A 25,326-nucleotide genomic window follows, 5' to 3' on the forward strand; every position below is an offset into this window, starting at 1 on the left:
ACAAAGTTGATTAATTTTATCCCTATTAAGTAAAGTAGCAAGTTAAAAGGAGCTTCTCTGGGAACAAAAGAGTTTGTGAAGAAGTTAGGCAAGGCTTCAATTTTCAGAGATATCTTAAATCTTTTAACTTCCTCACTTTTTTTATTATTGGTATGTTTTTCCTAATAATAATAGCTGATGATTTTATCACAAGATTGGCACAAGAAACTTTTAAGATCAAAACAGTGGGGTATTTGGGGGCAATAAAAATTAGGAGACTATTCCAAATCTGTTGTGCAATGGAAGTATGAGACATGAATCTGAGTAGCAGGAATGAATTCTGCACAACATCATCAACAAAAAGAAAGCTATTTTTGGAAGAATACTAGGCACTTCATAAGAAGGAAGGAAAGGCTGAATAAACAAACTTCAGAAAGGCAAAACCAAGGTAGCTCTGAGAATGCCTTTTCACTGGCACATTGGTCCCATTAAAGGGACCAAGCTCCAGTGACTTTGCATTTTCTCTCTTTCCATTTTAATTTTAAACTAGAGGCCCCGTGCACGAATTCATGCACGGGCGGGGCCCCTCTGGGTGGCCTGCAGAGATTGGGCCAAAACCCGCAGTCCAACACCGCCTGCAGCTCCAACCTGCCACTCCCACTCATCCAGGCCCCACTGTGCCTGCCGCAGGCTCATGTCCTATCAGACCTGATTGAGAGAGGCTCACACTGCCACAGCAGCGCTTGTCAGCCATAAGCCCAGCTTCTGGCTCCCTCCCAAGGGAGTAGCCTGCAGGATCGGTCTGAAACTAGCTCTCCGACATCCCCTGAGGAGTCCCAGATTGTGAGAGGGCACAGGTCAGGCTGAGGGACCCCACTGGTGCACGATCGAGCCAGGGAGGGACTGCAGGAGGGCTCCAGGGCGTGCCAGCCCATCTTGCTCAGTCCCGATATGCCAGACCCCAGCAGCAAGCTAACCTACTGGTCAGAGCATCTGCCCCCCGGTGGTCAGTACACATCATAGCAAGTGGTTGAGCAGCCTTAGCATATCATTAGCATATTACACTTTGATTGGTTGTTCGGTTCTGCCGTTCGTTCTATTTGCATATTACCTTTTTATTATATAGGATTTCCAGTAGACTAGCAAAGTGAACTTATGGTGTGAGGCAACAATTTCTTCTCTATTCTTCCTGTTTTCACATAAAAGCAATCAAATGAACTGAAGGGGGATTTTTTTTTTTTTAAGTTAAACTTATGGGAGTATGGAGAAAATTGGGAATAGAATAAAATCACTGAGAGTAATTATAATAATAGCAAACGTTTGTTGAGTATTTGCTATGGACCAGACACTGTTGAGTATCTTGCATCCATTAACACATGTAATTTTCATGATAACTTTATTAGCTAAGGACAATATATTTTAAATTTGAGAAAACTAAGGCTTAGAGAAATTAAGTAAGGTAGCCTATTAGCAATTAGGAGTAATTAGGAGGCTGTTACAATAATTAAAAGCAAGAACTTATAAGGGTCTGACCTGAATTAGTAAGATGGAACTAATGAAGCTTATTGAATGGCTATATAGAGAATATAAAAAAGAAGAGAGTCAAGAATAACCTCTAGGCACCTGGATCAGAAGGTGGATGATTTTTAATCAAAGTAAGGAACAGTTTTGATGGTGGAATTGTTAGGAGACACTGTGTTAAGTTGCCAGTATAAGGCATGTTACTTGCCTGTGGGACTTGCCAGTGGGTCCCCTGCTGTACTCTTGCCCACCTACAGTCTCTCCACAAAGAATTCCTCATCATGGCCTTCAAGGCCGTACCTTCCTTACTTTGTTGCATACAGCTCTTTCTCTTATGTAATATGCCTTAGACATATAGGCTTTATACTTTTCCCAGGTAGTAAGTTTCTTCCTGTCTTAGGGTCATTTCACTGTAATGTTCTTTGCCAAGATCTTGTCATAACTTTTCCTCTTCTTGATATTCACTCCTTGGTCAGATATCACCTCCTCAGAGAAGCTTTTCCTGCGCACCCCTTTTCCATGCCTCCTAACAACCCTCTGCCCCATTGCCTCCCACCCCAAACACCTCATTGCACTTAATCGCAGCCCAAAATTGTGTTTGTCTATAACTTAATTGCTTATTTAGCAGGAAATGAATTCTGTCCAACATTATCAACAAAAAGAAAGATATTTTTGGAAGGATACTAGGCACTAATCATCTAGATTATAAATTCCATGAGAGCAGGGACTGTGTATAGCCCCCAGTCGGCAAGCTGCGGCTCGCAAGCCACATGCGGCTCTTTGGCCCCTTGAGTGTGGCTCTTCCACGAAATATCGACTTCTGCGCATGGGCCATGAAGTTTCAATTTTACTGTACATGCGCACCCACACGTGGTATTTTGTGGAAGAGCCACACTCAAGGGGCCAAAGAGCTGCATGTGGCTCTCGAGCCACAGTTTACTGACCACTGGTGTATACCATCCAGACATGAGGACATTCCCCATAGTGTATGTAAACCAATAAATAAGTATTGAAAGATTTAAAAATCCTGTATGTGAACTCAGCATGACTTATCAAACCACTTTAAGTGGTTTAACTTGCAGCAAGCCACAAAATGTGAATTAATACATGTCATAAAAATTCACAATTAGTAAACCTTAAACTTCTATAAAGAATTTACCCCCAGTGGTCCCATTACAAAACCTGCCATCTGTTTAGTAACAGATTTTTAGAATTGGAAAACCTGGATGCTCTTTTTTAACTTGAGGGAAAAAATTCATCTTTGATAATTGCAAATTTCTAAGCTTTGTCTTTTCTTATCTTAAAGGCTCAATCTCAAGATATAGTTCCAACAATAGGATTCAGCATAGAGAAATTCAAATCATCCAGGTAATTCACTTTGTTATATTTGTGACTAAGAACTGTGGGTGCCGAAACCGGTTTGGCTCAGTGGATAGAGCGTCGGCCTGCGGACTGAAAGGTCCCAGGTTCGATTCCGGTCAAGGGCATGTACCTGGGTTGCGAGCACATCCCCAGTGGGAGATGTGCAGGAGGCAGCTGATCGATGTTTCTCTCTCATCGATGTTTCTAACTATCTATCTCTCTCCCTTCCTCTCTGTAAAAAATCAATAAAATATATTAAAAAAAAGAACTGTGGGTAAAAATGATAATATTAGATCTTTCTAGTCATTCCTCCTATTCTTAGAAAAAGTACTTTGTTTTTTCAGGAGTCCATAGGTGTTAAAATATTTATACCAATTCCTCTGGATTATTTTTAGAATTTAGACTTTAGACAAATGTTGATAACCTCACTAGCAAAAAAAACCATTTTTTTTATGTTACTCATTACAAAATCATATTTCTATTCAACAAATTTATTTTATAGCATTTGTACTTGAAAATTGGCCCAAGTTGAATATTGTATATTCAAAAATGACTTCTTTTTTCTTTTTTTAAAAGATTTTTTATTGATTTTTAGAGGGGGAGGGAGAGAGAAAAAATAAACACCAATGTGAGAGCAGAACATTCATCAGCAGCCTCCTGCACGCCTACTACCAGGGACTGAGCCCACAACCAGGACTTGTGTCCTGACTGGGAATCGAACCAGCAACCTTTCAGGGCATGGGAGGGCACCCATCCAATTGAGCAACACTGGCCAAGGCTCAAGAGTGGTTTCTTTTATTGAAAGCAATTTAAAAGTTTAAGTAAAAGTTACACTTTAAAGTTAGTAGCTTATAATATAGTCATGGTTTTTTTTGTTGTTTTATTTTTTTTTAGTTTGTCTTTTACAGTGTTTGACATGTCAGGTCAAGGAAGATATAGAAACCTCTGGGAACACTATTATAAGTAAGTATAATCGTGAATGTTGGGTATATCGTAATAACAAATAATGATTAGAAATCCTAGTGATCACATGGGCTGGGTTGCAGTGTTTTATTTTATATACTTTAGTGCATTTTCTAATTTTATAAAAAGGACAGTCATACTTCACATTATTTCTCATATGCATGAAATCTTTTATAACTTTGGGCTTTTGCATGTGTTGTTCTACCTCTCTCTCTTTTTTGTTTTTTTTTTAAGAATAGTTTATTGGCCCAGCTGGCGTGTCTCAGTGATTGAGCATTGACCTATGAACCAGGAGGTCAGGGTTCAATTCCCAGTCAGGGCACATGCCCAGATTGTGGGCTCCATCCCCAGTGCAGCGTACAGGAGGCAGCCAGTCAGTGATTCTCTCTCATCATTGATGTTTCTATCTCTCCTTCTCCCTTCCTCTCTGAAATCAATAAAGATATATATATATTTTAAAAATTGTTTATTGCCCTAGCTGGTTTGGCTCAGTGGATAGTGTATCAGCCTGCAGACCAAAGGTTCCCAGATTCAATTCTGGTCAAGAGCACATACCTTGGTTGCTGGCTCTTCCCTGGCCCAGGCCCTGGTCGGAGCTCATGCAGGAGGCAACCAATTGATGTGTCTCTCTCACATCGATGTTTCTCTCTGTCTTTTCTTCTCACTCTCCCTAAAAATCAATGAGGAAATATCCTCGGGTGAGGATTAACAAAACAAACCAAAAACATCGTTTATTGGTTTTTTAGAGACAGAGGAAGGGACAAGAGAGAAACAATCATGTGCGAGCATAACATTGATCCGCTGTCTCCAGCACGCCCCTTACTAGAGATCCAGCCTTCAACCCCGGCATGTGCCCTGACTGGGAATCAAACCAGTGACCTGTTAGTGCATGGGTGATGCTCAGCCAACTGATCCACACCAGCCAGGACTGCTCTGTTTTTAACACCTAGTTCTACTATGCTCTGCTGCTTACGGTTAATATAGTCATACTTCAAGGCAGGGGTGGGGAACCTTTTTCTGCCAAGGGCCATTTGGACATTTATAACATCATTCGCAGGCCATACAAAATTATTAACTTAAAAATTAGCCTGCTATATTTGTTCAGACATTTAATTAACTCACCCCTCATGCCTTGACAGGGCCAGACCAAATGATTTCCTGAGCATTAGTCAGCCTGCAGGCCGAATGTTCCCCACCCTTGCATTAAGAACTTGCTCAAAAGTCCCCTCCTCTGTGAAATTTCACTATTTTGCCCAGTTATTCTGTCCCAGTGCTCACACAGTAGTTTCGCATCTCTGTAATCACACTTATTACATCTTAAAGTCTTGTGAACTCCTCTTCAAGGGCAGGGATTATTTTTCCTTCAGATTATTTCAAGGCCAAGTATAATGCTGGGTGCATGCGTCAGTAAATATTTATTGAATAAATTTAGTTAAAATAACAGTACTCTTGACCCATTTGTTCTATAAGCAATTCTAAAGATATTTTTCAGCGTATGCAAATCAAGCACTTGCTACTCACATTAGATTAACAGCTGTCAAGTTACTAGCATCCAGATGTGCTACACCCTCTCAGGGTTTCTATTCAGTGTTAAAATGAATTCATTAACTTCTAATATTACTAGGACTCTTCATTTAAAGGCAGTATAACTCACTTTTAGAATCTGAAATTTATAAGCAATATATCTTGACTAAATGCCTCTTATGAATACTTGCCTTGAAATGGTGTGTGATGACTGCCAGATCAGATTTTGATTTAGATTGGTTAATTTTTCCTGCTAATATGAGAACAAACATTTTATTTCTCAGATAGGAACCCAGAAGATTTACTTCAGATATTTTTCAATGAATATTTTAATAGATTGAAGTCCTCTTTAAATCAAATATTGATCCAGAGGACCTCTGAGGTAGAGGGAAAAGTGTATTTCAGATCTGAGGGTCAATTTGGAAAGGGGAAAGTGGCATGTGTGGTATCTTGCATTAAATTTCCTGGGGAAATGTGAGTTACTTTTTTTTTTTTTTTAAGAAACCCTGAGTTTTCAGTATAGAAACTTTAATTCCTGCTCCAATTAGTGGTTTTAGAAAAATTCTTTTTAAAATTAATGTATTTGTCCTGGCCAGTGTGGCATAGTTTGTTGGGCATCATCCCATGTACCGAGGTTACTGGTTTAATTCCCAGTGAGGACACATGCCCAGGTTGCAGGCTTAATCCCCAGTAGGGGGCATGCAGGAGGCAGCCAATCGATATTCCACTCTCATATCGATGTTTTTCTCCTTCTCCCTTCCTCTTTTTCTCTAAAAAATAAAGAAAAATATTTTTTAAATAAATAACAATTACATATTTACTTTAGCTACTTTTTAAAAAATAATTTTTATTCTAATTACTTTATAAAAAATAAAAAAATACGTAGAAAATAGTAAAACAAGGTAACTTTTTTTTATTTTAACTCCCTTCAAAATTTTTTTGGAAGAAGTTACTGGATTCATGAATATTATAGATAAATTGTAGGTTAAATAGTGAAATGGTTACTATCGAGTTTACAAAAATAGTAAATTTATTTTTTGTGTCTCTATACTTTTCTGATTATTAGAGAACAAGTGCATTTTGAGCTATTAAACTAAAAGATTTAAAAGATTGTTTTTGAAATATACAATTTACACTTTACATATTTGAGAAAGGAGCCTTCTAATATTATACACTATACACACTTTTTGTCCTTTTTCAGTTGACATTTTATAAGGGAAATCAGGAAAAACACACAAAGATTGTAACTCTAATGGCTGCCTATTATTATTCATATACTTGCGCCAAAATTTGCTCAATCATTTTTTTATTTGGGTAGGAAGGCTATTCTCAGTTTTTGAAGATTATAAACAATCCCTCAGTTAACATCTTAGTGAATAAATCTTTGTCACACTTTGTTTTTCCATAGAGTAAATAGCAGAAATAAAATTACTGTCTCAAAGTGATTGACTGTCTTTAAAGCTCTTGAAAGATATTTCTAGTTGTACCAGTGTAGTATATGACTGTGATAATCTGCATTTATTTTTTTAAGTGACAGGAGAAATGGTATTCAAAAGTTGTGTTAGCCCAGCCGGTGTGGCTCAGTGGTTGAGCATCAACCTGTGAACCAGGAGATCAGGGTTTGATTCCCAATCAGGGCACATGCCTGGTTGTGGGCTCGATCCCCAATGTGAGGCATGCAGGAAGCAGCTGATCAGTGATTCTTTCTCATCATTGATGTTTCTATCTCTCTGTGAAATAATACAAATATATATTTTTTAAGTATTTTTTAAAAGTTGTTTTAGTTTTATATTTATGTGATTAATAATGATATTGAACTTTAAAATCTTAATTTATGACTGAATAAGTGACTGACAAAAAAATATCAATGTCCAATAAATACATGAAAAGTTATTGAACTTCACTAGCAATTCATGAAATACAAAGTAAAATAATATACTGTTAGAGTTGCAAAAATTGAAAAGAATGATAAGGACCATGCTGAAAGAGGGTAGGAAAAATGCTGGGAGTAGTGTACATTGATATAGCGTTTCTGAAGGGCAGTTTATCAATGTTTATCTAAAACTTTAAATTTTATATATACTCCTAGAAATTTTATTTCTAAGAACAGATCTTTAAAATGTTAAGAAATTATAAAATGTATTTATAAGAATGCTTATCTTGAAGTTTTTCATAATTATGAAAATTAGAAATAACCTGTAAGTCCAATGATAGAAGATTGACAATATTTGATAGCACATCATGCAATGGAATACTTTACAACTATTAAAAGAAAGGGTAAGGAGGGAATCAGTGATTTTTGAAGTGCCACTGTGATCTGTAAGTGAACCCTTAAACTAGTTCAGTGATTAGCTATCAGCTTAAAAAATAAAATAGAGTAAAATAAAAGCTATTTGTAAGTATTGTTTCAGGGGACCTATTTCAAATATATTTACATATAGTTATGTGTCTGTTGCATCTTAATGTAAAATGTATGTCTCACTATGGTTATGGTAAAAATTATTTGAGAAACACTAGTGTAGAGCTTTAATATTAGTTTCATATAAAAGTGGTTTAAATTATACAGTGAAAAAGGTCAAGGAAATGTACATACATGTCAAAAAGGCAGTGTATAAAACAGGAGGATTCCATTTGTATAGATGTAGATATTCACATGTGACTACACACAGTGTCGAAATTGATTTACACAAAAAATTAATAATGGTTATATCTGTGTAATGGGTTGTGGTTTTACTTGTAATTTTTTTTTTTTTTTTTTTTTTTTTTTTTATATATTTTTATTGATTTTTTACAGAGAGGAAGGGAGAGAGATAGAGAGTTAGAAACATCGATGAGAGAGAAACATCGACCAGCTGCCTCCTGCACATCTCCTACTGGGGATGTGCCCGCAACCCAGGTACATGCCCTTGACCGGAATCGAACCTGGGACCTTTCAATCCGCAGGCCGACGCTCTATCCACTGAGCCAAACCGGTTTTGGCTACTTGTAATTTTTTAAATTATGAAATAACAAGTCATTAAATTTACCCTATTATCATCTAAGTGAAAAGAAATTATGTTATAACCACTAATGATTAATATATTAATCACTCATATGAACTAATAAGAAACAGTACCAAAGCCTATAATGATAAATGCACATAGGATATGAAGAGATAATACACAGGTTACAACATGCAAATGGAGAGCAAACATGGGAAATTGGGTAAGTTTATCTTTAATTTTTGTCATTCTTTATATTATACAGAGATGGACAAGCCATTATTTTTGTCATTGATAGTAGTGATAGATTAAGAATGGTTGTGGCCAAAGAAGAACTTGATACTCTTCTGAATCATCCAGGTATGTGTGTATGTGTGTGTGTGTGTGTGTGTGTGTGTGTGTGTGTATGTTTACATAGGATGTTTTGTCTTTGTTGTTGGCAAAAAGTATTGCCTGCACTATACAATTAACTTTTCTTAAACACTTTATGCATAACTCATAATATCTTTAGCTATAGCACCATATGTTTTTTAAATTGCAAAGCTTTTTGCAGTGTTTTTCAGGTCGGTGATATTTATTTTCCCCCAAATAAAAACATCCTTTTTTCTGATTATATAAATAACTAGAGGCATGTTGCACGAAGAGATTCGTGCAATAGGCCTTCCTTTCCCTTGGCTGCTGGCACCAGTTTTCCTCTGGCACCCGGGACCCAGGCCTTCGCTCTGGCTGGGCTCCGGCCAGAGCCCCGCCCCCCAGCCATCAGACCTCTCGGCTGCACTGATCCTGGGAGCGTGAAGCCTCGCAGCTCCGCTGATCCCGGGACGTGAGGCCTCGCTGCTTCGGATACCTTTGGCTTCTCTCCACCGCTTGGAGCCTAGTATGCAAATTAACTGCCATCTTTGTTTGCAGTTAATTTGCATATCGCCCTGATTAGCCAATGGGAAGCGTAGCGAAGGTGCGGTCAATTACCCTTTTTGTCTTTTATTAGATAGGATATGTGTCAATAGCAAATTATGCAGCTAGAAAGAAAGAATAAGGAAGAAAGTAAAAATCCATGTATCTCAATACTTATCAAAATGATTTTGGTTGCCATCTTTTCATGCATGTATGTATGTAAATATGTGTAATCACAGCATTTCTTACATATTTATTGTGGGAACTCTTTTAAAAATTCTTTCAAGATATAAATATTGATCATTTGGTATTTTTCTTTCAGACATTTATATATGCCATACCATGCATCTATATCTACTATCTATATGACATGCACACAGGCACCAAAAATAGATTGAGTTGGGGCAAAAGTAGATTTACAGTTGTGGGTACTCAAAATAGTTTATTCTTATATTACTAGGGGCCCGATACATGAAGATTCATGCAAGAATAGGCCTTCCTTCCCCTGGCTGCCAGCACGGCCTTCGCTCCAGCCTGGAGCCACCTTCCACCTCTCGCCTTGTCGAGTCAATTTGCATATTCCCTCCTTATTGGCTGTGGGCGCTGCCATCTTCATTGCGAAGTGGCAGTAAATGTGCATATTACTCTTATTAGATAGGACTAGAGGCCTGGTGCACAAAAATTTGTGCACTGGGGGGGCGGGATGCCCAGCCCGGCCTGTGCCCTCTCACAGTCTGGGACCCCTCAGGAGATAACGACCTGCTGGCTTAGGCCTGCTCCTGGGTGGCAGAGGGCAGGCCCAATCCCTAGGTGCAGCCCCTGGTGGGACTCAGAGCAGGGCCGATTGGGGAGTTGGGGCGCCGCCCCGTCATGCACAGAGCAGGGCGGATCAGGAGGTTGCTATGCCACCCTCAGTCATGCTCAGGGTAGGGCCGATTGGGGGGTTGGGGCACCGCCCCCTGTCACACTCAAGGCAGGGTCGATGGGGAGGTTGCGGCGCCACCCCCTGTCACGCACAGAGCAGGGCCGATCAGGGGGTTGGGGCTCTGCCCCCTGTCACTCACAGAGCAGGGCCCATCAGGGGTGTTGGGGCTCCGTACCCTGTCACGCACAGAGCAGGGCTGATCAGGGGGTTGGGGCGCTGCATCCTGTCACACTCAGGGCAGGGCCAATGGGGAGGTTATGGCTCTACCCTGTCACACACAGAGCAAGGCCCGTGGAGGGGGGTTGGGGCGCCACCCTCTATCACCCACAGAGCAGGGCCGATCAGGGGGTTGGGGCGCTGCCACTGTCACACTCGAGGCAGGGCCGATGGAGAGGTTATGGCTCTACCCTGTCACACACAGAGCAGGGCCCGTTGGGGGGGGGGGGTGGTTTGGGGCGCCGCACCCTGTCACACACAGAGCGGCAGGGCGATCAGGGGGTTTGGGCGCTGCCCCCTGTCACGCTGATCCCGGTGCCGGGAGCCTCACTGCTCTGCTGATCCCAGTGCTGGGAGGCATATTACCCTTTTACTATATAGGCCAGAGGCCTGGTGCACAGGTGGGAGCTGGCTGGTTTGCCCTGAAGGGTGTCCTGGATCAGGGTGGGGGTCCCCACTGGGGTGCCTGGCCAGTCTGGGTGAGGGGCTGAGGGCTATTTTCTGGAAGCGAGTGACTGAAGCTTCCAACCGCTCCTTGTTTTCTTTTTTTTTTTTTTTTTTATTCTGGGCCAGCTTTAGCTCTGAGGCCTGAGGCCTCGCTGCTGAAAACATCGATACAAAGTTTCTGTCCGCCTGGCTTTCAGTCCAGCTGGTTTCTGGAGTTTTGTTTATCTTCTTATTTGCAACATAGTACATAGTTGCTTAGAGTTGTAGCTCAGAGGCTGGTAAGTGAGGCGGGCAACGTTGGAGTCCGCAGCAAGCAAGCCTCATGTTCGCTTCCAGCTGCCTGGCTGCCGGCCGCCATCTTGGCTGACAGTTAATTTGCATATACTCACTGATTAGCCAATGAAAAGGGTAGCGGTCGTACGCTAATTACCATGTTTCTCTTTTATTAGTGTAGATTATTTATCAACTTGAGCAGTGATGGTGAACCTTTTGAGCTCGGCATGTCAGCATTTTGAAAAACCCTAACTTAACTCTGGTGCCGTTTGTCACATACAGAAATTTTTTGATATTTGCAACCATAGTAAAACAAAGACTTAGATTTTTTATATTTATTTTATATATTTAAATGCCATTTAACAAAGAAAAATCAACCAAAAAAATGAGTTTGTGTGTCACCTCTGACACACGTGTCATAGGTTCGCCATCACTGAACTAGAGGCCAGGTGCATGAAATTCATGCACAGGTAGGGTCCCTAGGCCTGGCCGGCAATCAGGGCTTATCAGGGCCTTCCTTCTGGCTGCCAGACGGGGCCTTCCTTCATTCCGCGCCGCCCCCTGGTGGTCAGCGCACGTCATAGCAAGCGATCGATCTCCCGGTCTCCCTGTCAAACTCCCGTGGGGACACTTTGCATGTTAGCCTTTTATATATATAGATTATTGTATTTCCATACAAACAACTGTAAACCTACTTTTGTCCCACCCTGTGTAGGGTTGGGGACTATAAGGACTGTCATTGTTATTTACTAAAATGGGATTATATTTTATACACTTTTCTGCATCTTTCCATTCTCAAGTAACACTAATAATGGAAATCTTTTCAAATCAGATTGCATATATTACATCAAATTATTTTTTTAATGGTGTCTAATATGCCATTCTATGAGTGAATCACAGTTTATTTACCTCTTGATGGATATTCTTTTTTTTCCCACACTACAATGTTCTAGTATGTATTGTGGAACTCAACATTTCTAGCCTTACTCATGCCTGGAAAAAAAAATTTTTTTAATCTTTATTGTTGAAAGCATTAGATATGTCCCTCATTTTCCCCCATTGATCTCTTCAAGCCTTCCCTGCCACCTGCCCCAGGCCTTCACCACCCTATTGTCTGTGTCCATGGATTATGCATATATGCATACAAGTTCTCTTTTTTTAAATATATTTTTATTGATTTCAGAGAGGAAGGGAAAGGGAGAGAGAGATAGAAACATCGATGATGAGAGAGAATCACTGATCGGCTGCCTCCTGCATGCCTCCCACTGGGGACTAAGCCCACAACCCGGACATGAACCCTGACCAGGAATCAAACTTTGAACTCCTGGTTCATAGGTCAACACTCAACCACTGAACCATGCCACCTGGGCTGCTTACAAGTTCTTTGGTTGATCTCTTCCCACCTACCCACCCCCCTCCCTTCCCTCTGAAATTCCACAAGAAAAAATATTTTTTAAGTGGTCTTTGTGCTAGGACTTTTAGAAAAGCATGGTTGTTTAAAGGAAGTATGGATATGTTTAGAAATGAGTCAGAAATAGTGTGGTGTGCCTTCTAACAATTCTTGCTATTTAACCCCAATATCTTTGGTATTTTTATCACACAATCTCAAGCTTATTCAGATATTTTTTAGGGAAATTATCCAGCCTTACTCTTTATGTGACTTTTTCACTTAAAAAAAAATTATTGGTCTTTTATATGGGTTGGGAATACATTTCTTTAAATCTTTATTATTGAGAGTATTACAGATGTTCGTCTTTTTTCCCCCTCACCACTCCCTTCCACCCAGTTCCCAACCCGCCCCCGACCTTCACTGCCCTACTGTTTGCGTCCATAAGTAAAGCATAAATGCATATGTTCTTTGGTTAATTTCTTACCACCTCCCGCCTTCCCTCTGAGATTTGTTAGTCTGTTCCATGCTTCCATGCCCCTGGTTCTATTTTATTCATTAGTTTATTCTGTTCATTAGATTCCTTGTTCGTTTAGTTTGGTTTTTAGATTCAATTGTTGTTGATAGATACTTATTTATTGCCATTTTATTGTTTGTATTTTTTATCTTTTTCTTCTTCTTCTTAAAAAATACCCTTCAACATTTCATGTAATACTGGTTTGGTGGTGATGAACTCCTTTAGCTTTTTCTTGTCTGTGAAGCTCTTAATCTGGCCTTCAATTCTAAATAACTTTACTGAGTAGAATAATCTTGGTTGTAGGTCTTTGCTATTTATCACTTTGAATATTTCTTGCCCCTCCCTTCTGGCCTGCAAAGTTTCTTTTGAGAAATCAGCTGATAGTCATATGGGCGCTCCCCTGTAGGTTACTAACTGTTTTTCTCTTGCTGCTTTTAAGACTCTCTCTGTGTATTTAACCTTTGGCATTTTAATTATGATGTGTCTTGGTCTGAACCTCTTTGGGTTCCTCTTGTTTGGGACTCTCTGCACTTCCTGACTTGTAAGGCTATTTTTTTCACCAGGTAGGGGAAGTTTTCTGTCATTATTTCTTCAAATAGGTGTTCAATATCTTGCTCTCTTGCTTCTCCTTCTGGCACCCCCATTATGTGAATGTTGGTACACTTGAAGTTGTCCCAAAGGCTCCTTACATTATCTTCATATTTTGGATTTTTTTTTCTTTTTGGTCTTCTGCCTGGGGGCTCCCAGCACAACCTATAGAGTGATCTGCAGATGGCTGCTACTTATGTTTGGCTTGAAGGTGCCCAGGAATGACGAAGCTGTGAGGCAAGGCAGGCTGGTGCTAGTGCCAGGTTTTGGGCCTCTTATTGAGAGATATGGGGTATGCTGGCGCCAGCTGCTACATGTTTGAGAGATTTTAGGAAAATCTAAAGCCTGAGCCAGAACAGGCCATTCCTTTTCCATGGATGCTTTGAGGATTTTTTTCTTTCTCACTAATTTTTGACAGCTTCATTACCAAGTGTCTTGGAGAGGGCCTCTTTGGATTGAGGTAACTAGGTGTTCTGTTTGCTTCTTGGATTTGAGGATCTAGTTCTTTCCATAGATTTGGGAAGTTCTCATCCACTATTTGTTTTAATAGACTATTCCATGTTCTCTCTCTCTCTCTTCCTCCTCTGCTTTCCTATGATTCTAATGTTAATTTTTTTTATGGAATCAGAGAGGTCTCGAAGGGCTATTTTGTATTTCTTTATTCTCAGGTCTCTCTCTTCTTCCCTCTGCATCATTTCTTGATTCCTATCTTCAATATCACTAGTTCTTTTCTCTAACTGGTTGGTTCTGTTTTCTATGCTCATTAGCTTGAAAGGGCGAGGGCTAGGCCCTCCATCTTGCCCCAGGATAAGGGCTACGCCCTCCATCTTATCTTGGCCATTTGCTTGGCAAGGAGCTTCTTCCCGGAAGTCTAAGCCTCTGCTAGCCACACCCAGGAACAAGACACCGACTTGCGCCTGGCCAATCGGCAAGGCCACAGCCCTTTCTCCTCCGCTTACTCCAACCCCCTATAAAACCCGTGGTCCCATCAGGCTTTTCTCTCTCTGCCACTTGGCTTGCCGTTGAGTCGGTAAGGAGGGTAGGGGAGCCAAACCTGGGTTTGAAATACAGACTCTTATGCTTTTGCATCGGACTGGCTGGCTCCCTGTTGGTCTGCTGGGGATCTTGAAATCTGGGCATAACAAGCTCACTCTTAAAATTTCTTGCTTCATTTCCAGGATTTCTGCTATATTCTTTTTTTAATTCAATTTCTTTGAAAAAATACTCATTTTGTTAATTGATTTGTTTTCTGAGTGAGCTGAATTGCTTGTCAGTATTTTCTCACATCTCATTGAGTATTTTCAGAACCGCAATCTTGAAATCTGTCATTCAACTCACATAATTCCATGTGTTCCAGCCTGTTTTCTGGGGATTTTTCATTTTCTTTCTGGTCATCGTTGTGCTGATGGTGGTGGTTCATGGTGGTCACTGTTGTCTTTTGTTTTCCCATTTATCTCTGAGGAGGCCTTTCTACTCTGTTCCAGTAGATGGCGCTGAATTGTAAGATTTTTGTCCTCTGTGGCCTCACAGTTTTGAGCCTCTGTAGCTTCCTTAGGGCTGTACCACCTTTGCTGCTTGGGGGTGAGGTTTGTTTTTCCTTCACAGTAATGATGACCCCTGACCTCCACAGGTCCAGCCCAAGCACCCCTTCTGGGGTTCAGTCACAGAGGGAAACTGTGTTTCTGCTGCAACAGCTCTTGGCCTACAGATAATACGCTCCTGAAGCCAATTCCAAGGGCAACAGGAAGTGAGATTTGGGAGTGTAATCAGTGCCAAGGCTCTGCTATTTATTTTATTTGTCTGAAAGCCCACAGCCAGTCCCAGCTGTAGGGAGCAACTCTGTAGGGAGGATGTCTGCTGACTCGCAGCTCACGCATGCTCAAATCCCATTCACAATGCACCCCCACGGTTCAGACACTCTCTCACTGTTTGTGGGTGACCACACAATGCCGCCACTCCAGTGGCTACTCCAACAGCCAGCCACTTGCCAGGTCAACTGTCTGTTTGTCTGACTGGCTGAGGAAAGTGCCCATAACTGCTGCTGCCGGTTCCCAGCTGTGCTGCACCCTGCTGCTGCTGCTATACTGTAGCCGTGTTTGGCTTCTCTCCCTTCTCATCTCTCTGCTTATTCCAAGGAGCCAACCTTAGTTGTTCCAGTGTGCAGGTCTCCCCGGCATGCATCCGTGTTGAGCAGGGACTTCTTTATTGAATTATAGGTAGTTATTTTGTTAAAATGTTAGGGGGAAAGGAAGACGTGCCCTTACACTGCCATTCCTCTGATATCGGTCATCTGTTTTTTGGACGGGTGATTTCTTTCGTTGGAATATGTGATTCCACTCTTAGCTAGTAGGCTTTGTGCTGAAAAAAAAATCCAATGATAATCTAATGGAATTTTCTTTATTGGTTACCATCTTCTTTTCCTGGCTGAATTCAGCCTTGAGAATTCTTTCTTTGTCATTAATTTTTGACAGTTTTAATATCATGTGCCTTTTTTCGATTAAGATAGTAAGGTGTTTTGTTATTGTCTTGGATTCAAGGATCCAGTTATTTTCATAGGATTGGGAAGTTCTCACCAACTATTTGTTTGAATAGGCTGTTTCCTTTCCCTGCTCTTCTTCTGGTTTACCCATTATTTTTATACTAGAGGCCCGGTGCACGAATTTGTGCACAGGTGGGGTCCCTCGGCCAGGACAGTGATCGGGACTGATCGGGGCCACAAGAGGTTGACCTGCATGGGGAGGGACCATTGGGGCCAGCCGGCTGGCGGGGGAAGGGCTGCAGGAGATTGGCCGGCAGCCCTGATCAGGGTCATCAGGGCCAGCCGGCCAGGGGGAAGGACCGCGGGAAGTTGACCGGCCAGGGGGAGTGGCTGCAGGAGGTTGCCAGCTGGGGGGAGAGGCCACGGGAGGTTGGCTGTGGAAGTGCACTGACCACCAAGGGATAGCTCCTGCGTTGAGTGTCTGCCCCCTGGTGGTCAGTGCGCATCATAGCGACCAGTCATTCAGTTGTTTGGTCGTTCGGTCACTTAGGCTTTTATATATATAGACTAGAGGCCAGGTGCATGAAATTTGTGCAAGGGTAGGCCCTTGAAGCCCTGGCCGCCTTGGCTGCCTCTCAGCCCTTGCAGCCCCAGCTGCCTCGCGCCCCCCTTCCCCCCTGGTTGTTCTGGAAGGTCATCTAGACCAGTGGTTCTCAACCTTCCTAATGCCACTACCCTTTAATGCAGTTCCTCATGTTATGGTGACCCCCAATTTCATTGTTACAAATTGAACATAATTAAAGCATAGTGATTAGTCACAAAAACAATATGCAATTATATATGTGTTTTCTGATGGTCTTAGGCGACCCCTATGAAAGGGTCGTTTGACCCCCAAAGGGGTCGCGACCCACAGGTTGAGAACCGCTGGTCTAGACAGTCATTCTGCTGTTCAGTCATTCAGTCAATTTGCATATCACACTTTTATTATAGATTGCTCTTTCTAATGTAATCAGATCATTCTCTTAGAGTGCTTTTTTTACCTCTCGATTCTCTTCTTCCACCTAAGTCATTTTTAGATTTGTATATTCTATGTCACTAATTCTTTCTTCCATCTGGTCTCTCCTAAGCTCACTAGTTTATCCTTCATTTCATTTAGTGAGTTCTTCAGCTCCAGAATTTCTGTTTGATGCTTTTTTATAGTTGTTCATTGATTTTTTTTTTAATCTTAGTTCATTCAATTGCCTTTATGAGTTTTCTTGTATCTTGTTGAGATTTTTGAGAACTGAAATCTTCAATTTTCTGTCATTTAAATTACATTCTTCTCATGTCTTTAAGTCTATTTTCTGGAAATTTTTCTTTCTGAATCCCCTTGTTATCTTGGTTACTCAGTGTGCTTGATGACTTACTTCTCTGCATGGGCACCCCTGAGGAATGAAAACTGTTTTGTGTTCTGTGTTTTTTAACCCCCACCTGGGAATATGTTTTTATTGATTTAAGAGAGAGAGAAGAAGGAAGAGAGAAAAAAAAAATCATGTGAGAGAAACGTTGATTGGTTGCCTCCCACAGCCTTAGGTATATGTCCTGATTGGGAATCAAACCAGCAACCCTTCGGTGCACAGGATTACACTCCAACCAACCCAGCCAGCAAGCCAGGGCAAAAACTGCTTTTTGAAAAACTTTAGACTTCAACTTAGAAGCCCAGTGTATGAAATCGTGCGCTGGGGGGCGGGCCCCTCAGCCCAGCCTGCGCCCTCTCACAGTCCGGGACCCCTCACTCCTTATTACTCGCCTGCTTGCTGCTCCTTACCATTCAGCTCGCTGCTCCTTAGCACTGCCGCGGAACTGGGAGGGGCTCCTGCCACCAATGCTGTGCTTGCCAACCATGAGCCCAGCTTCTGGCTGAGCTGCACTCCCGCTGTGGAGTGCACTGACCACCAAGAGGAAGCTCCTGCCTTAAGCCTGCCCCCTGGTAGTCAGCGCACATCTTAGCAACCGGTCATTCTAGTCGTTCCACCGTAATGGTTGCTTAGGCTTTTTTTATATAGATGTTAAGCAGGTTGATAAGTAGAGGTATTTCCATTGTTTTCCAGAATGTGGTACTGAAGCACAAGTTTTCTCTTACCTGCACTGCTGGGGCTCCTGGGATCTCTGTGGGTGTCACCTCCACTGGGGGAAAGGCTGTATATTCCCTTTACCACCTGGTCAACTCAGTCTCGAGGCTGCACTCCTGTGTATAGCAAGTGGCGGGGTTTGAACCTTCTTTGTATTCCTGGCACTGCCTTCCTGTAGCCAGAAGCCCCCAGCTGCCTCTATCAGGCTATTCTGCAATGGGTGAGGGATGGGTGGGCGGGATGAAGCGGTTCTTGCCTGTGCTTCTGCTCTTCCTCCTGAGTTTAGACCCGTGTCTACAGACTACTTAGGCTGGAATGGTTTTTTTTTACCCAGCTCTTTCGACATTTCCCTAGTTGAGGATTAAAGTGCCAGGTGGAACACGGGTTTAGGGTGGGCCAATTCCTGCGCATGCAGAATCCTTTGTTCAGTGCCAGCTGGCTTCAAGCACAGTGATTTTTTTGTACTGTTTCTCTGACCCTGGGCTCAGCCTCAGTGTGTGCCAGCCACCCAGGTCTGATTGCTATCTCTGCCCTCGAGTCCGGTCTGCCCACTGGGGGCTGCACCCCAGCCCTTCACTGCTATCATGCCTGCTGGGGTCCCATTACTTCTGTCTCTGTCCTTCTCCCTACCATTCTGTCTCCACTGTTTGCTAAATTAAGTCCACCTTCAGCTGTCTCAGTGCACAATTCTCAGACATGTTTGTGTTTTAAACAGAGAATCCTTGGTTGAATTATAGTTGTCCCACTTCAGTGGGAAAGAACTGGAGATCCTCTCATGCCAACATGATGCTGACTTTACCAGTTTTGGTTTTTTATTTTCTTTATGTCCTCATCTGATTTTGTATCAGAGATATAGAGGCTTCATAAAATGAGTTGAAGAGTATATACTTCTTTTTCTCTTTATTTTTTATTTTTGGATTTGTGTAGAATTGCTCTTATTTCTTCCTTAAATGCCAGATAGAATATAGCAATGATATACCAACATCAGTATTTGGTGTGTGTGTTGAAGGAGTGAGGGGCGTGAATTATGAATTCAAGTGCTTGAATGATATAAGACCATTAAAGTTATATTTATTCTCCGGTCACTTTTGGTAATTTGTGACCAAATTTATTAATGTACTATCTAAGTTGTCAGATTTATTGGCATAACATTGTTTATAACATCCTCTCCTTATCCTTTTAATGTCTACAAGATCCATTTGATATATCTTCTTTCATTCCTGGTATTAGTAATTTATGTTTCCTCCCTCTCTTCTTGCTCAATCTTTTTAAAAGTTTATTGGTTTTATTAATTTTCTAAGAACTTCTGGCATTTTAAATTTCCTTTTTTGTCATTATTCTCTCCTCTTGATTTATTATGAACTGTGTCTACTCCCTTGTATTTCATTGTCTCTTTTTCAGATGGAAGTGGAAAACATCGATTTTATCCCTTTTCTAATATAAGCATTTGAAGCAATACATATTCTCTGAGGATTTAGCTACATGTCACAAATTTCAATAACTTTTTTTTATTATCTAGGTCAAAGTATTTTCTAACTTACCTTGTGAATTCTTCTTTGACCCTTGGAATCTTTAGTAGTATATTATTTAATTTCCCAAATAATTGGGAAATTTGTATGTATCTTTTGTTATAGATTTTTAATTTAATTCCACTTGATCAAACAACGTTCTATATGATTTCACCCTTCAAAATACGTGGCCCAGTGTATATGGTCTAACTTGGTTTGTGTTTCATCTATGATTGTGGATTTCTTTGTATTTCCCTTTAATACTGTCATATTTTGCTTTATGTGTTTAGAACAGTGATGGCGAACCTATGACACACGTGTCAGAGGTGACACACAAACTAATTTTTTTGGTTTATTTTTCTTTGTTAAATAGCATTTAAATATGTAAAATAAATATCAAAAATATAAATCTTTGTTTTACTATGGTTGCAAATATCAAAAAATTTCTATATGTGACACGGCACCAGAGTTAAGTTAGGGTTTTTCAAAATGCTGACACGCCGAGCTCAAACAGTTCGCCATCACTGGTTTAGAAGCTTGTTTATTAGATACAAACACACTTAAAATTGTTTTGTCTTCTTGATTAATTGACCATTTTATAATTTTACTGCCTTTCTTTTTCTTTGATGATACCCTTCATCTTTTAAAGCTACTTTGTCTGATAGTAGTATAGCCATGCCAGCTTTCTTTCACTTACACGTAAGCATGTTTCCTTCCATCCTTTCACTTTCAGGTAATGTGTTCAAATTGTGTTTCTTATAAACATCATGTAGCTATCTTTCTTTTTCTTTTTATCTATTCTGACATTCTCTGCTCCAGAATAAGTTCCAGCTGGACTAATAGAAATGTAAAAATTACACTATTACAGCAGCAGAAGAAACTATGGGAGATTTTTAAAAATAATTTTGGGGCAACAGAGGGTCTTTCTAACTATAACACAAAATCCAGAATCCTACACACACACAAAAGGAAAGAAGGGAGGAAGGGGAGAGAGAGAGAGAGAGAGAAAGAGAGAGAGAGAGAGAGAGGAGAGAGGATATGAATATGAATGACTATGTCTCCATAAAAAGTTTTGAATTGCAAAATGGGCCATAAGCAGTCAAAGGCAAATGACAGACAAGAAAAACTATTTGTATTTCATGTCATAGCTACAAGACTTATTTCCTTACTACTTAAACCTTTTCTACAAATCAATAAGAAAATAAAGACAACAGAAAAATGGGGACATGATATGCCAAACTTGTTCATAAAAAAGGAATTATAAACATTTTGAATATATAGATTCTTGACTTTTCTCAGAACAATGTAAGTAAACACATTCTCATAGTACTTTTTTTACCTATCACTGAAAAACACTCGTATACAATGTTGTTTAAGTGTGAATTGATACCATTTTTAAGGGAAGGCAGTTTTGTAGATAATAGCTATCTGTCAGAATAGCAATTTATATATCCTTTGACCCAGTAATTCCATTTCTCAAATTTATCTAGTAGACATACTGGCCCATTTACAAAATGTTCTGCAGTTTATTCATCACAGCATTATTTATAGTTGTAAAATTGGCAACAACATAAATATATGTCAGTTGAATCCAGTTAGATAAATTATGATATATAGCACTAAAAGAGAATATTCCACAATAGTTAAAATAATGAAGAAACTGCTCTATATGTACTGATAATGAATAGTCTCCAAGATACGAAATGAAGTGAAAAGCAAAACGTATAAAAAGTGAGAATAGTCTGCTACTATTTCTATAAATAATCTATATATATAAAAGCCCAGCAGCTGGAACGGCGGAATGACCAGAGTGACCAGAACAACTGGTGGCTATGATGTGCACTGTGGCAGCCAACTAGCCTGATCTGGGCCCCAATGCCCCCCATCCCCACCGACCTGGCCCCCAATAGGTCCCAAACACCCCGATCAGGGGCGGGGTTAGCCAGCCAACCACCTGCGGCCCCTTCCCCACACCAGCCCGGTCCTATGGGCCCCCATCGGGGCGGGCCAGCCGGGCCCCACCCGTGCACGAATTTGTGCACCAGGCCTCTAGTTCTATATAATAAAAGCCTAATAAGCAAATCGACTGAATGGTGGAACAACTGGTCGCTATGACATGCACTGACCACCAGGGGGCAGACACTCAATGCAGGAGCTGCCTGCAGGCCCTAGGCCAGCCAGGGCGGGTGCCAGCAGGGACCCCCCAATTGCCCCACTGGTCACCCCACAGATCGGCCCTGATCACCAGCCAGGCCTAGGGACCCTACCCATGCACAAATTTCATGCACCGGGCCTCTAGTCATATATAATAACTATTTACAAACATATTAAATATTTCTAAAAAGACTCCATATAATGGATGCTATGGGTTGCCTCTTCTAGGGAGGACAAGTGAATGGCCTGGGACAAAGGTGAGAGGGAGATCCTTTTACTGCACAGCATTTTGTGTCTTCTGAGTTTTGAACTACTTAAATGAATTATCTATTCAAAACAGGGAGAAATGTTTCATACACTGTAACAAGTAAAAATATCTTCTTTTTTTTTTTTTAAATATATTTTATTGATTTTTTACAGAGAGGAAGGGAGAGAGATAGAGAGTTAGAAACATCGATGAGAGAGAAACATCGATCAGCTGCCTCCTGCACACTCCCCACTGGGGATGTGCCCGCAACCCAGGCACATGCCCCCGACCAGAATCGAACCCGGGACCCTTCAGTCCGCAGGCCGACGCTCCATCCACTGAGCCAAACCGGTTTCGGCTAAAAATATCTTCTTAAAATATTTAGCTTATTATAATACTGTAACTAAAAACTAAAATTTGGATGCAGTTCATCTTCCTCCTACTTCTAGTTTTCCTTCTTTGTGTTGACCGAAAAACAAAATAAACTAGTTGACCGTTTTGTAGGTGCAGCTCAGTAACTGCTTAATGAGCCCCCAGATCCACTTCTCTTGTCTTTGTTTTAAAACTCCAACCAGAAGGCTTGGAAGAAGTATTTTTTAAATTCTCATATCACTCAAATATGCCTGACAGTTTATGTCTTTAAAAGTTTATGTATGTGTGGTATAGAAAGAAGTGATTGGAAAACAATTTTAGTGACTTTCAATTTTAACGAATTAGGGGGAAATGATCATAAGGCTGGAAGTCTGACGAAAGTCTTATTTTCTATTTCAGATATTAAGCACCGCCGAATACCAATCTTATTCTTTGCAAACAAAATGGACCTTAGAGATGCAGTGACATCTGTAAAAGTGTCTCAGTTGCTGTGTTTAGAGAACATCAAAGATAAGCCATGGCACATTTGGTAAAGTTGTAGATTTATTTTTCATTTTATCATTTTGAAAAAATCTCCAACCTTCAGTGTTTCTTTTCCAAACTCATTTTATAAGTGATCTAACTCGGTAGGATGTAAGCTAAGGATTTTGTTTTATAGAATGTGGCATTGCAGGTATTTATGAACCTATTACTATTAAAACCTTCCAAATCTTTTTGGGGATAGAAAAACATAAATAACTCTTTAAAAGAATAAACAGCCTACTCACTCACCAACTTCAGCCATGCTGATTTCTTCTATACACTGAATTAGCCAGCTACAATCCCATCTCAAGGCATTTCCACTTGTTACTCCCTTTGTCTATCATTCTGCAAAATAATGTTCTTGGCTTGCTGCTGCAGTCCCTTCAGGAGAGGACCTCCCCTCATAATTGTCTAAAATATCACTGCCTTACCCTGCCTCGCTTTTTCCTTATTAATTTGCTTTTTCTGTTGTCATGTGACCTCTTTGTCTTGTTTTCTGTCTTAGAGTCTGTCTTCTTACACTAGTGCATTAGCACCATGAGATTGGGGTTTTATTTTCACTCTGCAACCCCTGTAATAATAGTACATGGTACTTAGGTTCGTAATAAATATTGTTTATATGAATAAATATAAATGGAAATACTAACTTTGTTTGAACATACTAATAAGGTTGAAATCATAAATAGTATCTGAACTTATTTTACATTGTTTGTTAGATAGTATTTTTTTTTTAGTGCCTGCTACTACCTGTCATTAAGCTCCCTCTATCCACCACCTACCTCCCCACCACTGCAAGATTCCCTTCTCCCTTTTTATAAGATAGTATCTATGGAAAAGGCTGCACACAGAGGCGGAGAAATCCACTGCCTTTAGAATAAGAAACAGAATATGAAGTGAAGAGTTAATAGAGCTCAGAGAAGAACGTGAAGAGCTAACCTTGGTGCTGAAAGAGTAATAGTATAGAAGAGAGCTGAGAAAACCCTTGAAAATCCTCAGTATTCACGACCTCTACCCAGGAGTGAAACACTGCATATCTCAGTTAAACCCTCCTTACTCCGGAATCAGAAGAAAAGTTAGTGTGTCCTAAATGCTTCTTCACTTGGAATTTGAGGTTCTGTGGTATTTTGTTGATAAAGAGAGGAAGGATTTGGGGGTAGAGAAATATCGTAAGATGTAACCTTCGCTTTTCTCTATATCATTTAGGTAAATCATATCTAAATTGATAATATCTAAAGTATAATAAAGTTTCATTTTTCCATTGTATTAAGTATTGTAAGTGCTTTGATAGAAAGCATAACGTTCAAAAACATGGGTGTAATTAGTAAAAGATGCAGTCCTTTTATTTTTGAAGTGGAAGTTAATTTTGCAAGTGGAAAAATCTCTACTTAAAATAATTAATTAGTCCTTGAAATTTAAAAAATTTATTCAGTTGTGACATCTAAATATTTTTCAGTGAGATACAAATATCCTGATGCTATAAAGATGTGGAATATTATATTTCCAGTTGCTGTTTTTTCTGTATAATTTATAGGAGAATGCCAAGTATTTCTTTAAATTTGCCTATAATTTTGACTTCTTTTTTTTTTTTTTTTTTTTTTTTTTTTTTTTTTTTTTTTTTATAATAATTTTTATTTCTTAAAGTATTACAAAGAGTGTTACATATGTCTCCTTTTTCCCCCCCATGACATTCCCTCGGCCCCTACCCCCCGCCCCCCCCCGTCCCGTGTCTTGTGTCCATTGGTTAATCTTATATGCATGCATATAGGTCCTTCAGTTGGTCTCTTAATCCCCCCCCCAACCCTCCCCAGGCTCCCCATTGTAGTTTAACATTCTGTTCAATGTTGCTCTGCTTCTGTATCTACACCTGTTCATCAGTCCATACTGGTCCCCTTTATTTGTCCCAGCCTCACTGGAGCAGTCTCAACCTCACCAGGGCCGTCTGAGCCTCACCAGGGCCGTTTCAACCTCACCGGGGTCGTCCCTACCTCACGGGGGCCGTTTCAACCTGACCGGGGTTGTCCCTACCACGCCGGGGCCGTTTCGACCTGACTGGGGTCGTCCCTACCTCACGGGGGCCGTTTCAACCTCACCGGGGTTGTCCCTACCACACCGGGGCTGTTACAACCTGACTGGAGTTGTCCCTACCACACCGGGGCCGTTTCAACCTGACCGGGGTCGTCCCTACCTCACGGGGGCCGTTTCAACCTGACTGGGGTTGTCCCTACCACGCCGGGGCCGTTTCGACCTGACTGGGGTCGTCCCTACCTCACGGGGGCCGTTTCAACCTCACCGGGGTCGTCCCTACCACACCGGGGCCGTTTCGACCTGACTGGGGTCGTCCCTACCTCACGGGGGC

General features: G+C 41.0%; 1 protein-coding gene across 2 annotated transcripts in view; it reads left to right on the forward strand.

Moving 5' to 3' along the window:
• The window catches only part of ARL6 (ARF like GTPase 6), a 52,748-nt gene that overhangs the window by 9,200 nt on the left and 18,222 nt on the right, over nt 1-25,326 (forward strand). For both annotated transcript variants that reach the window (XM_070406048.1, XM_070406049.1), the window contains exons 3-6: nt 2,807-2,868; nt 3,757-3,825; nt 8,596-8,690; nt 22,848-22,977. In XM_070406048.1, the coding sequence (XP_070262149.1) occupies nt 2,807-2,868; nt 3,757-3,825; nt 8,596-8,690; nt 22,848-22,977 (356 nt within the window). The remainder of the gene's footprint in view (nt 1-2,806; nt 2,869-3,756; nt 3,826-8,595; nt 8,691-22,847; nt 22,978-25,326) is intronic.

This window comes from Myotis yumanensis, unplaced genomic scaffold (genome assembly GCF_028538775.1).
Source record: "Myotis yumanensis isolate MYYU_CA2020_CCGP unplaced genomic scaffold, mMyoYum1.0.hap1 SCAF_2, whole genome shotgun sequence".
Taxonomy (NCBI): domain Eukaryota; kingdom Metazoa; phylum Chordata; class Mammalia; order Chiroptera; family Vespertilionidae; genus Myotis; species Myotis yumanensis.